Raw genomic sequence first — 16,749 nt, forward strand, 5'->3', positions numbered from 1 at the left:
ATTTAGCTGTGTCAAAATGATAATTCAAGATTGAAACATCTAGTCACACACATTCAACGTCGAACATATAAATAAATACATAGATACATGCTCACTACTATATTAGTTGTTTGTGAGATTTTCATTTTAAATATATTGTCAATATAAAATACTGAAACTAATTATATACATATACATATATACATATATATATATATATATATATATATATATATATATATATATATATATATATATATATATATATATATATATATATATATAGTGTTGTTTTTCTGGATGTTCCTCCGTTGTGTACTATTCGATAGTCGACGTTTCGCCATCATCTCAGATGGCATTATCAAGACGTGTTACTGCTTCCCTTCGAGAGGTGTAACTGATGTTAGGTTCTTCTTGTGGTGTTTTTATATGGTTTCGCTTGCGTAAATTGTATGGATTTGTTACCTGTTTTTCTACCTGGAGGTTGTTAATGGCTTCTGGCAGTTCTCCTACCTGCGATGGTTCATTATCGGTTTGTGGTTGTCTTTGTGCGTTGTTTTTAATTATTGTTTTCCAAATCCTTAAGATATTTAGTGAGTCATCCCTTTTGTTGATGAGACCTTGCTTTTCGATTTCGATAGCTTCCCTGATTTGTCGAATTCTTGGGTTTTGCACCTGTGCTATCTGTTTTGTGGACTCAAAATTAATCTTGTGACCTGTTTGTAGATGGTGTTGAAAGAGGGCAGAGGAAATTTGTTTTGTTCTTATCGAATTTTTGTGCTCCTGGGTTCTGGCAGATATACGTCTGTTGGTCTGACCGATATATTGTTGACCACAGTCCTCGCATGTGATGCTGTATACTCCTTGGTTTTCTAGGGAAATTCTCTCTTTCGGTCTGGGCAGCCAACTGGATATCGTTTTGTGCGGTTTGTAGGTTGTCCTGATTATGTATTATTGAATTTATTGGTTTATGCAGTCGTAATTTTTAGCACCTCATCATTTTCAAATTGCAGTATTGTAATTCAAAGTAGTGTAATTCTCTACGGCTACGGGTTGCACTTCTATTAGTTGTTTCTTTCGGATAATATCCTCAATTTCAAAATAGAAAGTCAAACGGAACAGAAAAAATGTACCTACTTTATCAATTGTTTGAACTGGGCACCATTAACTAGCTCACAAATATATAAATGAGAAAGAAAGTTTTTGGCTTTCTACTAATCCTACTTGATACAAAAGAAGGATGAGGGAATCTTCCAAAGAAAGGAAAAAATAATCAATTTGAAAATAAGTAACTCTATACATGGATGTGTAAATCATGCAAAGAAGTAACTTTCAGACACAAACTGAAAGAAAGTCCTCCTGAAACAGCTCCTTTCTTAAAAACATTGAATTACAAGATAGAAAAAAATTATTTTGAAACAAATACTTCTATATGAACAATGAATTATACAGAAGATACTTTTCTCTACTCAGTTAGTATTTCAAACATTCCTTGTGGAATAAAAATCAGATATCATTCACATGAGTTCTACTTTAAATGAATGGTAACAAATTGCACTTACATGGAACACTGTCATCCTCACTGGTATACATCGATGTTTTGCCTTGAGACACTTGCCCTAAGGCTCTTCAGTACCAAATTGAATAACATTATAGAAAATTCACACAATTCATTCATGAATTACGGTTTTTAATGTCACGGAATAAGCTTCATCTGCTTATGTCATCGATGACATCGTAATGACATTCATTCACCTATTTGATTCAATCCCAGCCAAGAGGAATCTTATTTGAATTGAAGGGGTTATATCTTTCCCAAAAATTAATCATTCCTAAAAATATAACCCCTTCAATTCATATAAATGAGCTTCCGTTTCCTCCCTTGCATTCTGAATATTAGGCACCTGGTGATTTTTTTCCTGTGAATTATCTACAGTAGTTGACTGCGTCTCATAGACTTTTCATTTTCACCATCTTCATAGAAAAACATCCAGTGGAGCCAAATCAGTGAATCTGGGTAGCCATTCTGTAGAACCTATCCATCCAATCCATCAACCCTGAAACTTATCCAGAAACTGCCGCACTGGTACTATGCATCTACCCATTTTTACAATAGAGGATACAACTGAATGGCGTTGTTAATTCTTAATATAAAATTAAAATATCCCACTTCAATTAGTTGTAAGTATATCCTTTTCGAATTGTTGTAGAAGTTCAATCACCTTTTTGTAAACAATGTTAATCTTCTTTTTCTGGTTCACCAACTGTAATTTACAAAAAACTACAGCTATCGGATGGAGTCATGGCCGGTGGGAGAAATCGTGTATGACAAGGAAAGTATTAAGAAGAAAGCAATAGAAACCTGTTTGCAACCTGAATGTTCAAGGTTCGAATAATCCAACAGACTGATAACAGATTTCTACACATTTACTACACATTTTGAGGGAGGGGTTTCTCACTGGCCATGACTCAGTCCGGCAGCTGTACTAACGAATTCTTCAATACAAATATATTTTTGTATAAAAAACTCCACAAAGAAAACAAATCAATAAAACATTATCATGTATGAAACCTTCATATGAGAGAAAGATTGTTAACTAAGAACAGCTCCATCTCGTGAACATTGCTCTAAGCAGGAAAGAAACATCCCATGTATCAATACTCTCACAGAAATCAAAATGAATTTGAAGACTATCGAGGAGAAATGCATACATATAAAAAAATTAATATTTCAAAACATTCATCTCTCTCAACATACCTGCACAATAGGTTTTGGTACATGCCTGCCTGAAAACAACTACATACAGCTTGTCTAAACTAGAAAGAGACTTGATAATTCTATCTTTCTCTCAGTCTCCTGAAGAATGCACATATTAGGGGAGATCCTAAGCCAAGACTTTGAAGTCGCTTCCTAAATTTGACAAGCTGTACTTTCCCGGCTTATACTACGTTGGACATTGAATTATATCTGAGACATTTATGCAAGTAACCTCACAAAGGTTAGTCTTTCAGATGTTTCTTTGTTCAACCAGTAGCAGAACCATGCTGAAATCAGTCGAGTAGATCACCTTCAGACCGGTTTTGAGGTATTACCTCTCACCACTAAAGGAAAGATGCAAGAACATCTGCAAGACTAACCTCTGTGAGGTACCTCACATAAATGTCTGTTGGATATAAGTCAATGTCCAGTGTGCTATTAGTCGGGGAAGTAGTTATAAGTATTGACACACCTGAAGTATGAGTATAGACGCGTCTGAAGAAGCTGCGCATATTAAAGTGTTTCTTGAATACACATCAGTGCGTAAGGGCCGCCGTAAACGCTCCAAGATATGTACTGAATAGGTACATATTCCAGGATCTAGACCTGAACATACACTATGTGGACGCATACATGAGGAAATACGCAGAGGACATGTTTGACAGAATTCGAGCGCACAACCCAGTTCTAAGCGACCTACATAACGCACTAATCAGGGATGACCCCAAATTCCGAGAGAGGGACAAACACAGGAGGCCAACGAAGCAGAACCAAAGACCACCCCCGAGAGTCGCAGTCAGGCGGCTACGGTAAGTATAGAAATTTCTCAACCAGACTTTAAATTAATCTTTTTCAGATTCACTGAGAATCATCACTTGCTCGCGACTAACAGATCAGAAAGTAAAAGCACCTAGAGGCTGACTTTCGACCAAAGAGGGTCAGATGTCAATCTTGCTGAAGTCAGTAAGTTGAGGTCCGCTCCGGAGGTGCAGGGGTAGATGGACGAGATGGGATGTTCTGCACACATTAACAGTGTGGGGAAGATTACAACTCAGGGCACTCAACCCGGGAGGGGGCATACGGGGAAAATACACATCAATGATTTCGGATAGAAAATCGCAAGAAATTTTCTCATGAAAATTTTTTGTTAACTTTAATACACATATAAAAGTAAATAATAGGCTGTTTGCATACCACAAACCACATCTTGCTATTTCCACATTAAAGCATTAAAAAAATGTAGTGTCGTGTAGCGATCTCAACAATTTTAGACCATCATTTCATTTTATGGTTATTCTCCAATTTTACATTCTACATTTTTCTGTTCTCCGAAATCCGACACGTGCTGTGTGTTCAGTGTTCGTTTTGCAAAGTAAGGCCTATAACAGATTCTTGTCTAATGAATTTAATTACAGCGTCTCCCCTCGCAAAGAAGTCACCAGCTCATTTATCTTCAGACAGGAATCCAGAATAGAGAAGGTATTAGAATGCCAATATAAATAAAGAGTCACTTTAGATTGTTACCTATTTTTCATCTGTGGTAATTCTGTCCCAGTAAAATATATCTTACATTATTGCTCAAAATAGATCAGCATGTATAATGCATACAAGTACAAATGTGAACTAAAAAAAGGTTGCAAAATAACACCTCCGAAATCTACATTCTAAAATTTATTATTACAATTATCAACTAAATAGTACTCACTAGAAGAATAGTCCATATTCTCTTAGAATTTAGTAAAAAAGTAACTTTACGAAAGCAGTTGAGAGTAATGTTTTTGCCATTATGATACGTTTATACATTACTAAATAATAAATATACTTATCACATCCAAAGAAAAATAATAGTTTTTCACTAGCAATCTACCAAAAAATCAATAATTGCACTAAAAAGAGCATAGTCAGAAAAAAGATGGGGCCATTTGAATTTTCTCAATTGAAATTTGATGATGATCTAATCAACTCAAAAAATTTAAATGCAATAAAATAAGTTATAAGGCAGACATTTTTGTTTTTTCGTGTAAAACAAATTTGGGCTTTCACAAAGTGTAATTCAAGTACAGGAATTATAAAAAATATTTGAAATATAAATTAAAAACAACTAATAAGAACTTTTCTTACTTTAATTATTATTGCATTGTTCTCAAGTTGGTAACTTGAGTTGTAAGTCTTCCAATAGTGGATTCATTGAATAAAAATAAGTTAATTTTGAATTATGCCATGTGGCGTTTTATAAAAGGTACTACTTATTAGGCGATAACATAATCAGTCAATGAAAAAAGCAGCAGACCAAAGGGGGAAAAAATTAACATAGATACATATGTGGTATAGAAGGACCATTCATAAACAAACAATTGTGTTTAAAAAATATGTTTTTCCGTTAATCAGCTGTCGCCCCTATACGAACGACAACTCTCAGAAGTTGAAAAACTTGTGCGAGCTAATGACTAACGAGGTCTAACCTTTTATCGTGTGATTCCTAACTCGGTTGAAAAATTAAATTACATACTACTCTTGCAAGTTAAACATTCATGTGGAAAATGAACTAATTAATATATTATTTTGTTTTGTCTCTGAAAAGAAAAAACAAGTTATCAGAATTTTGTGAAGTTCAGCATTCTGACTTAAGATTAGTAATGAAGGTACAAATGAGTGTGACTAAATGTTTCGACAATTTTTGATTTTTTGATTGATTGCATTTTTTCCAGTGTACCCCACTATATCTATAGAAATCCCTGCTTCAAAAATACACATAGTGTTTCCAAATAGGCAAAACCTTCATTGTTGAATCATTACATAAAAGAATGTGAAGCGTCAAGATGTATCAAGTATTTCTAGTTCAGAAACATCCTGTATCAAATATTTGTTTCCATTTCCAAGTGTTTCCAGATACCTGCAATTATAGTAACAATGGTAACTCTTTCAAGTACCAACTCAAGACTACAACAAGTTTTCAAGGAGTATATTTTTACAGCAAATTTTATTTAACCTACTTACAACTAAACCAGGTAGTACAAACAAACTTAGGGTATATATGAACATTGAAGATGGGACAAAAATGATAATGGGTCCATGAAAAAATAATTGCCATTCTTGGCAAAGGGGAGTGACACGAGTGGAAGTAATAAGATGTAAAGGAATCACGTAGCATATCGCTTGGTCCACAATCGTGCAATACGATCGTGTTCTTCACGGTTCTGCAGGTATTGGGTGGCTATGCTTCCAACCAGTGGATCGGCTATAAAATAAAAAAATATATATGATAACATAACTTGTGTGTGTTTACATATTATTATTTATATTTATTGAGTACTCGGATATCTGAATTGAGTCAACTATTGACTTAATCATATAATCATTTGTATGGGTATATAAAAAGAGAATAAACTAGGAACATTGCAGATTCCTAAGAAGCACCATCACTAAAGAAAATCAAAGTTTCATTTATTGTTAACCAATTTGATGATGCAAAGTATTATCATCGATTGCCAGCAAGATTTTATTGATTCCGAAGCAATACTTCATACAGTACAGGGACGATTAAAAAATGCATAAACAAAATATACAAACTATTCTTCTACAAGTCAGAAAGGAAGTAAATTCCATTTCGTGATCATAAATTTAAACATCAAATTAAAAATGGCTGTCTGATGTCTCGCATGCTGGAAAATTTAAATTACCAGATATCGCAGTTAAAAAACAGAATATAAAATATTTTTACACAATAATAAGGTGCTGACTAATTTTATAATTTTGACAAAAATTGCAATTCAGGCTTTCAAGTGACAATTAGCGATCCGCCCCGGCACCGCACATGTGCAATGCTGATACTAAATATTTGCGTGCGACTGCTGCTAATCATAAAGTGCTATAAGGCGAAGCGCGGTCTTCGACGCGCTATTTACAGGCACACGCCGCTGGCCCCCCAGCCGGTACCGCCGCAACTGCTATGTGCCTGTATTTTAAATCTGTAATATCTTCAAAAACATTCATTAAAATTGCATGCTGTAGAAGGCCATATTGACCTATATTGAATACACGATTTATTTAAGGCACTTAATTGAATAAGGATTGATTCTGTATTGCTTAAAATTTCTTCGTAAATAAGCTATTAATTATCAAGGATAAAAAATTATTATTGTGGGTTATCCCTAGATAGACATATACCATCGATGACTTTTTTGTAGATCTTCACAAGATGTACACAAGTGTAGTAAATTTTTTTGAGCTATCTCGTAGGGTTCAGCCAGCGTTTGCAATGTAGGCGCAAAAAAATGTATTTATTTACGATATCACATTAGAAACCTCTAAAATTATTAGTGTTTCTCTACTATATTATGCATGTTATATACATAAAAACTTTCCTCTTGAATCACTTTATCTATTAAAAAAACTGCATCAAAATAAGTAGAGTAATTTTAAAGATCTAAGCATACATAGGGACAGACAGCAGAAATCGACTTTGTTTTATATTAAGTAATGATAATTCATCAATGACATAGTTCCAGAAAAATTGAATTTGAATGAATCTATAAAATGAATAATGAAAACGTATCAATTACGTTATCCATTGTTGATATGATTTCCGTGACAGTATTAACAAAAACATTAACTGAATAATAAAGACGCTACTTGAGGTTATTCTTTAATCTTTGCATTACTGAAGTCTAATTTCTTTTGAGTTGAAAATAGTCACAGATTACTTTGACATATTTCAAGCATCTTTATAAGTATCATGTTTTCCATATTTCCATATTTGGATTGTTTTTTAATGAGAAAAGTAAATTTTCTGTGGTAGCAGAAAATCCCAACTACCTGACCAAGAAAAAATGATAGCCAACTCATTATCTCAACAGTTTATTGCATGAGTCACAAACTCTGCCTCTGCAGGAGTCACGAAACTCATATGAATAAAGAAGTTGATAACACTATAATTATCACCAACATTCTTCCAAAACATCTATACGAATGGAACAATGATGCAATTAGATTCTACATATTTACAATACTATGAAAATGTTAAATAATTGTTTGAAGTTTTGTACTCATACTTTATAATATAAAACTGGGTTTCCCTGAAAACATCACTTTTTCAGTTGTGCCTTTTCTATTCTGGATGTTCGGTATGTATGTATGTACATATGTATGTACGTACGTAGATATGTAAGTAAGTACTTTATTTAACCAGTTTATATACAGTTGCATATTTGTAGCAAGTCACAAAAGTTTGTTCATTGGATATGGATATGTATGTATTTGTATCAGGTAGGTATGGTAGGTATGTATGTATATGTATGAAACAATTTGTGGACACATCACTCCAAAAAAGGAAGAAACCGCGGACACGTGTTGGCCTCATCAGCGCGGTGCAGCCAAGTGTGAAGATGGGCAACACTTGTTTGCCGAAAGCAGGAAACAACACATACGCACGGAGCCAACAACAGGAGCCAACCGCACATTTGTGGTTCCAGTTAGAAGACCTACAATTCCCAGGCTACATCTAACATGTCATTAAGCATTAAACTCAAACATATTCTGACAGAACAAATATTTTATGGTATAGAAGAGTTTCTCAACTTTAACAATGTATTTTTGTTTCTCAACTTTTAAAATGTGTTTGTTTTTTTTTTTTCAATATTAATTCTTAAAATTTTGACTTACTAATATCAATTCTTAAAATTTTGACTAACTAATTTTAATTATAACTTTAATTTCACTTGTATTTTACCTGTATGTTAATTATCTAAAATATGATCTTTGTTGATTGAATATTTATGTATTTTTTTGTGAAGAATAAATTGATGTTGATATTGATTTTTGGGAATACCCTAGAATTTTCTTTATGAATACATTTCCATTTAGAAAAATGCACTGAAATCTCCATCAGATAACTCTGAATAAAAAAAAAAAAAAGATTTTTGATTTAATCAGGAGAATCTCATGTGACAAGCAATTAAAGCTTTGGAAGAGTTAAAAAATGATGCTATAGTGGGAAGTACTCGTCAGGGTATTTTGTATCTGAAAATGTATGAAAGATACTTTTACTATATAAATACATTTTCCCAACACTAATGCAGATATCAACATACATCCTCATTCAACACAAAATAGTATTCTTTTAAATGAACCCTCCAATGCATGGTTCATAGTTGAAACTTGCAAAGATATTAAAGTTCACTTAGAGAGATATCAAAAAGTGATATTCATACACCATAATTTCACTTTTTAGTTTTGACTTTAAGTGAGACTTATGATTTCTGTTAACTTTGTACATACTTTTTATTATATTAGTCTTCATTTTGTGTCAAATGACTTTCACGATTTATTATATTATTTGAAACGGCAAAAAGAGGAAGAAACATACAGTTCCAATTCAGAAGCTGTTTGTGCTACCGCTAATTGGTCATCATATAAAATCGCTAAATTAGTTACTAAGCTCTTTGCCAATATTCGCCGCAGGCATGTGTTCACAAAAAGCAACTCCAACACCCTCAATCTTGGCCCAGAGGAAAGACACACTGAAAAAATTGAAGTTCAGTTTTCTTCTTTTCAAACAGTTCGCATTCATCATCACTTTTTTTTTCATTTAAAATTATTCATTGTTGGTCCTTTCAAGTCGTGAATATCAGCTGCCCTTTTTTTTTCATTATGTAATTTATATATACCTACACTCGCTCTATTTTATAAAAAGTAACTTAACCTTTATTAAAACCAACATTTTTTTCTCACGGGAAAGAAAAACTTCATATTCTGAATATTTTAACCAGTGACAAAAAAATTTATTTTACACGAATTTGTTTTCGCAACTTCTTGTTATTGTCTTTAAATTAATTGTTACTAACGTTTCCTTTGATTCTGCTTTTCTCAATTTCGCTCAAATGGCAACTCGACTACCAGCTGATATTTGCCAAGATGCCGTTTAACAAAACATTTAAAGTTCAAGAAGAATTTCATGATGCGTTTTATACTGTCATGATCTTTTTGGTAGGAGTGAACCCCTACACAATTCCATTCTAATTGGTAACACTATATGTTACTAGTCTTAATTTCTGTGATTGAAATTATGCTGTATAAATTAATAAGTCTTAAATGTTGTTAAGTCATAATCAAAGACTATTATGGATAAAAAAACACTACTTTGACTTCTATAGGAACTCAAAATTATTAAATTGTTTCATTCATACACCATTATTGAAGAAAAAGTACTGTTGACGTAAATTTATACTTGATTTTAACAAGTTTCCTCTCATGATAATATTGACTAGTTATTAAAAGTATTTGAAATAGTATTGGGAGTCCAAATAGGTAGTCACTTGACAGTCACTTAACAAATATATGGACTACACTTTCTTTTAAAAAAACTAATTTCCTGTACTTAGTCCTTTCGTTAAAGAAAAACTGAAAGTGTGGTAAATAAAGTTCCCACTGATATACATTGTTACAGTTTTTTTGAAGCCATAAAAGTGTTATTTAAATAAATACTTTTTACCTCTTACTGAGAGGAATAAAAAGTAACACTGATAAGAAATTACTGTTATCAATATGCACATAAACGTGCAGATTCCATTCTCTTATTAGTTGAATATCAAAAACTACCAAAAGTAAAAACTTCTCACCTGGATTGCAGTCAGTCAGCAGGGAACAAATTGACAATAAAACTTTAGAAATTGTTAAAGCTGGAGACCAGTTGTCCTTCAAAATATCTAAACAAATTACTCCTTGGCTATTGATATTACAGTGGTAAATCCTAGTGCGGAAAGTCACCTTTGGTGGCTTGAAGGGATACTCTGGAGAGAAATGAATGTCGAGGAAAAACACACCTCCTTCATAAACAGATCCAGGTGGACCCAGGATGGTAGAAACCCATTCATAAAAATTTTCCCCTTTAGGCCCAGCACTACAATTTGGTGGAGGATCCAGTGTAATTTCTGCCAGCTCCTTTTGAATCCTTTTTGCTGATGTGCCAAGTGCTTTAGACATTTTGGGGTTTGGTTTACTCTCTTTGGCTTCTTTCTGATCGCCCACAGCCGCTTGTCCCCCTCTGCCTCGGCCCGATCCACTGGAACCAGCGGATGACATTTTCTGTCTGAAGAAAAAACAATTCAAATCCTTTGTCCAAACAAACACTGTGGCTAGCCGTTTAGCTTGTCAAAAATGTAGATATGTAATGAAAAATCAACTACTTGATTCAGTTTCATAGAAATATAAAATTTCTAAGCAGAAATTTTTTAAAATGAGACCCTATTCAAAACTGAAATTGATTCTTGTCACGGGTCGGCCATTTTGGTATCTGACCAGACATAATTTCTATTTTCGACATAAACGACCAAATAACTTCAAAATTGAGCCCCGTTGAAACGATTGAACGAACGCAGAACCAATATAATTGACTGACAAACGAGTATAGGATACAAATATCATATAAAACATTCCTCTCAAGTTTTTTGTTGATTTGTAATGAAATGAAACAAGCATTCAATCAATAAATTAATACAAGCCAGAACCATAGTCAACAGGAATGAAAATGCTGAAATAAACTCACCAGATTATAATCTTTTTATTTTAAATAGAAAACAAATTACACTCCCTTTTCACAAGTTTTGGCTCATGGCGTACTTGCAACTTGCAATGCAACTTGCAGGGAAACCTCTCAAGGATCAGGGCAACCAACGAAACATGCCAAAATAATATGCATGTATTTTTAAGCCGTGACTATGAATCCGCCAAAGGTAAATTAAACCCGCGGATATAATTAGTTATAGGACAGTTGTTTATATAATCAGTAGCAATATATTTCTGCGATTTGGATGAGAACAACGAAAATTGGACATTTGGATTCACCAAAAACTCATTGTATGTTTCATCCTGGGGACAGAATGAAATTTCTATTGTAAAACACTTTTCCCGCGCTAGAACTAGAGTACTGTCTTTCGACGATGTATCGCTAACCAAGTTAGCGTCATCAGGAGCCCTGAACTCTTCAATAAACATGGGAGAGATGTTGAGGTCGATCAATGACTTCTTTCGCCTGCTAGAAGGTACTACAGGATCTCTGGAAAAATGGAGAGCCTTTGTGAATTTTCTCCAGAACATCAATCATTACAATTTATATAAAAAAATTGTATACATGCATGTTTTGGAGAAGCAGCTCAAACGCCTGCCAAAAATCCGATAACCACAATTGGAACAAACGAGAGTTCTAACATCTTTTATGGCAGGCTCCTTTTCCGGCAGTTTTTGTATCAAACCCAAACGTGAGCAAGTGTGAAATTTGATGTACCTGAATACCAATCCTATGTTGATTGACACATAAGCCTAAGGCAGGAGGTGTCAGAAAGAAGCACGGCTATTTGAAACTCTGCAGATCGAATGTCGAGTCCTCACTAACAAAGCGAGAGATGCTTTCCACTGTCTCCCTTTTCGTTGGGGTCGAGAAGGCGCCTCTTACTCTAGGGTTTCCCCTTCCTTTAACCCTTCACTTCCTTGTAGTGTTATGACATTTTAAATAAAGATAAATGTACATATTAATTTTAAAATAAAGACCTTCCATTTTTTTTTCGACTTTTGATCTCGAGACTGGCACACCAGCATCCTAGGTTCAAATCACACGACTAGTTTTTTTCAAAAAACTCAATTTTTTAACTATTTGCAGTTGAATAAAATAATAAAAATAGAAAATATTATTGTAGATTGCATTGATCATGGGAATTATGGGATCTTGTCATGCAAATGAACTGCATATCTTGGATCAGCTATACACTAAGCCGAACACCAAAACGAAAGTTGACAGTAACAGAGTATTTTCATCATATTTGTATTAGGTATATCAAGCTGCGACCGAGTAATGTATTAAAAGAATAATTTTTACTAAATTATCAGAAAGGTAAATGCACCAATCAAAGAATTGGAACTGACACCAAGTTAGCTTGCCAAGTTTGTAAGTCGGCGTTGGTGGTTCAACCAATCTTTGAAACCGACAACTGCGTTAGCAGAAATTTGGAAAGCTTTTCTGGGATGCCATCGGAAAATGAATCCACATGTTTCTAGAAATGTTATAAAATCTAGAAAGTGTGATGCAGTCAAGTTGCTGGATAATAATTTCATGAAAATCAAAAGATGAAGATGAGTACTATTCTGATGAATTCAAGAGCCATCGGTAGACACCTGGTTCCATCTGTTGGGCATCATCAGTACCGGGCGAGACAGCTTGAATTTTACGTAGTTATTTTCATCAAGTATTCTTATCGGTTTTTCACATTTTGTCTTCAATTGAGGGTCGCCTGCCCGGTACTGATGATGCCCAACAGGCTGAAACAGCTGTCTACCGGTGGCTCTCAAATTGAAATCAAATTAGGAATGATCAGAGTAGTACTCATCTTCATTTTTTATTTTCATGGAAGTATTTTCCAGCAGCTTGACTGCATTAACCTTTCTTGGAATAAGTGTGTATGTGTTGGTGTGTATATACGTGCGTGCGTGCGTTCGCGCGAATGTGTGTGTGTGTGTCAAATTATGGGAACTTTAATGCGTAATGAAAGAGTTAATATGTTTTTCAATTATTGAGAATGTCGAAAAAACTCCTCAGTCACAGTCATCATATACGCTGACTGTTATTCAGGAAGACGTCACCCGACAAGACACTTTTAAAAATTTGAATCGAAAGTTCCGGACCAAACTGAGGAAGATGATAAGTTGATTGTCAGTATGGACAAAGAAATTAATGTATTAGCTTATGTTCACTTGAACAGAAGAGCGACCCATTGAGAAATTGCTTTGGAAATGGATTTCAGTCATCAGTATGTGTGGAAAATATTCTATCAGTTGATTAGCATATTGCAGGATGCTCGTATCAATAAGTATAATTACAAAAAAGTAAATTTTCGTGATATTTCATTGTGTGCTACTGTGACTGGCAATATGAGGTAACTTCTAAGGGTTGTGGTCAGACTCGGGGACACAGAAATTGATTGTTCAGGATACAAGTTATTGAGCATATCCAACGGCAAGCGGCTCAGAGCATGCTGGATGGGCACGTGATGAGCGCTCGCACCGGGATGTTCGCATCCACGTCGTTTTTATATGGGAAGGCGCCTGCATCATGCAGAGCGTTACTGTGAGGCTCTATGTCAAGCGAGCGGTTCTTGGCGTCCCCTAACAACCGGCGACCAGGTGAACAGCACCCCCTGTACTATAGGTAAAGTCGCCTCTGTTTATTCAGACAAATCTCATTTATGAACAATGGCATGTTCAATAGGAACCATATTTGCTATTGAGTAGGTACAATAAAATGCTCATCTTCAAGAACAACATGGGTTCAACGTATGGATGTGCATAATATAACAAATATTAATTAGTCCAATTATCTTCGAAGCATCTGAGAGAATCAACCGTTCAACTGTAGATAATGAACCATAATAGTGCAATTGAAAAAAAAAGCCCAATCACAAAATTGTGATATCTGTCAGAAAAGTGTTAAGTATGTAGTTGAAAAAGCAAAAGTACTCTTTTGATTTCCACATAGATTATGAGAGCAGAGCAAATATTTTCATTAGTGAAATAAGCCTCCTAGACAGTTTTTCCTAGACACAGTTTTTTCGTAAAAAAACACGGTATTTTTTCAACAAAATAGGACGCTTGTATGTTAAATAAATTGCTGAATGAAAAATGTATGATAATACAGTGTGTTCCTTTTGGAATTTCAGAGTTGGTATAATTTCCTGTAAAACTGAAAATGCTACAATAATATTTATGATCCAATCAATCCAAATTGTGATACCACTTGAATCACCAAAATTTCATATTGATACAAGGACTGAAATGAGTCGGTATATGAGTTTTTTAACAGTACCGATTATGCTCATTGAGCTATATGCGTTTCACTACTGCTTTCGCTTTAGAGTAACTGTGAGCTTCAGTGATTGGTAAACAGGTGAAACCAAACTACCGTGGTAGCTGAAAACTTCATCGGAAATTTAGTCTGGTAGTGGAGTAGATAATGGTTAGAAGAATGTCTTTTATATTACTAGAGAGTATACGGGGTGAATTGGTGCCACATCGTCCCTTGGCATTCTGTGTATACGCTGTTAGTCGCCCGGAGCAATGTGGTCCACGCTTAACATAACTCATCGATTTTCAAAAATAACACATATATGCCCGCATACACCGTATGCGTGCGCGCACACCCACTCAAAAATTCGTCAAAAAACTTATTGCCCGTCTAAATACACACCATGCCTTTTCCCGTTATGAAAAAGCGAGAATCATACTTTACGAAGTTTCATTATGTACTCACAACTTTGCATCAAAGTAAATAAAATCCAAACCGTTGTAATTAAATCATATGCTTGGTGAGAAGTGTTGTTTCCAGTTTCCCAAAAACATTAATTAACACCACAAAAGCTTGCATGTTCAATTCAAGGGCCCCCGGTAGACAACTGTTCCAGCCTATTGAGCATCATCAGTCCCAGGCAAGAAAGCTTGATTTTACATAAATATTTTTATCAAGTACTCTTCTTGGTTTTTCAGATTCGTCTTCAATTGAGGATCACCCCCCCGCTACTATCTACCGGTAGCTTTCAAACTGAAATCAAATTGAGAATGATCAGAATGGTACCTACTCATCTTTTTTTTTTATTTTCATGGAATTATATCCAACAACTTAACTGCATTAACCTTTTTTGGAATATATGTGAATGTGTGCGTGCGTGCGAGGATCATACCTCCCGAAGTTTCATTATATACTCACAACTCTGCATCAAAGTAAATAAAATCCAAACCGTGGTAATTAAATCATATGCTTAGTAAAAAGTGTTTCCAGTTTCCCAAAAATATTAATTAATACCACAAAAGCTTACATGTTATTGAATGTTCTATTATGAATGAATTAATTTTGCAGAGAAGCTTCCGCTCGAATATTCCACGCAATCACCAATAAAAGGCCAGTTCATATTAGAACGATTGCGATAATATTTTTGCGGTTCCGCAAATTTGCCCCAATTGTCAAAATACTCTGTTCATTTTCAAATAATATAGACAACGATAGAAATAAAATAAAAACAACAATAAAAATTAATTGGCGCTCCGGGGCAACTTCATTGATTCCAGTGGCGCATTTGCTTTTTCAGCTGCAGGAAAACCCGGAAAAACCTGCAGCACCACATCATCTGAAGATCTTGATCTACCAATGTCCTTTCTCTTATAAAACAAAATGTAGGGTGTCTCCAGAGGCTCCAATAAATTCAATGCATCGCCAGAACACTTCGTGACACGACTATCGTCAAACTTAAACCAGTCCGTTTCGTCTTTGACTAAGGCGTAATAATGAACAAATTCAACGCCAGAACTACAGTGAACAATGATTGCATGAATATTATAATAGTGGTCTGCTAGGTTGAAATGTTCATCTATTTCGAACCTTCCAAAGAGTTTCTTGCTTCCGTTAGAGGTTAAGTCTTGTTTGAAAATCATCAATGTTACTATTAGATTGACTGGTGCCTCAGCTATACTTGTTTCCTTATAACAGTCAGTTAGTTTGGCGCATGTTTGACCATGTTATCACCTGTTAAAAATTCCATTTTCAGATTATTTAACAATAAGCTTTGCACGGACTGGTTATTAGTCATATTAGGAAAAGGTAGATGAACTTCCAGAAATTCACATAAGTTTTCGGTACTTCTTAAACATTTACCACAAAGTAAACAAGTGAGGATTTTTCCAGCAAAAGATTTACAAACACAAGACGAAATGGGCTGTACGGAATCATTCAGTCCAGAGCGGTCAGGTGTATTGATTTTGCTATTGTTTTGCTCACGAAGAGTATTCAACAAGAACCCCAAGAATTCGGAAAAATCCTCTTGTTGACCTGTTCATGTTAAAGCGGGCAATATCTAGGGATTTTATTGTTGAATTTTAAATTTTATTACATGAACCTGAATGATGACATATACGACTCATACGAATTACGACTTTTAAGACCAGACCCCATCATATCAGAAAATAGGACTCACAATTTT

General features: G+C 34.6%; 1 protein-coding gene across 1 annotated transcript; it reads right to left on the reverse strand.

Moving 5' to 3' along the window:
* Positions 1–5,684: 5,684 nt before the first annotated feature.
* Positions 5,685–11,418, reverse strand: Ubc2 (Ubiquitin conjugating enzyme 2). Its single transcript, XM_023171244.2, has 3 exons — positions 11,280–11,418; positions 10,354–10,823; positions 5,685–5,975 (listed from the first exon to the last, which is right to left on the reverse strand). Exons 2-3 carry the CDS (start codon positions 10,814–10,816, stop codon positions 5,878–5,880), a joined length of 561 nt encoding a protein of 186 aa, XP_023027012.1. The 5' UTR covers positions 10,817–10,823; positions 11,280–11,418; the 3' UTR covers positions 5,685–5,877.
* Positions 11,419–16,749: the final 5,331 nt, after the last annotated feature.

The sequence above is a fragment of the Leptinotarsa decemlineata genome, unplaced genomic scaffold (assembly GCF_025532065.1).
Source record: "Leptinotarsa decemlineata unplaced genomic scaffold, Ldec_3_MD MMD2_tig00000251_RagTag_RagTag, whole genome shotgun sequence".
Taxonomy (NCBI): Eukaryota; Metazoa; Arthropoda; class Insecta; order Coleoptera; family Chrysomelidae; genus Leptinotarsa; species Leptinotarsa decemlineata.

Excerpts from the sequence above, each read along its gene's own strand:
- Ubc2 (XM_023171244.2), bottom strand. The coding sequence starts at position 10,816 with ATGTCATCCGCTGGTTCCAGTGGATCGGGCCGAGGCAGAGGGGGACAA. Across the intron at positions 5,976-10,353 it reads GCTGACTGACTGCAATCCAG|CCGATCCACTGGTTGGAAGC; the intron begins GTGAGAAGTTTT and ends TTTATTTTATAG.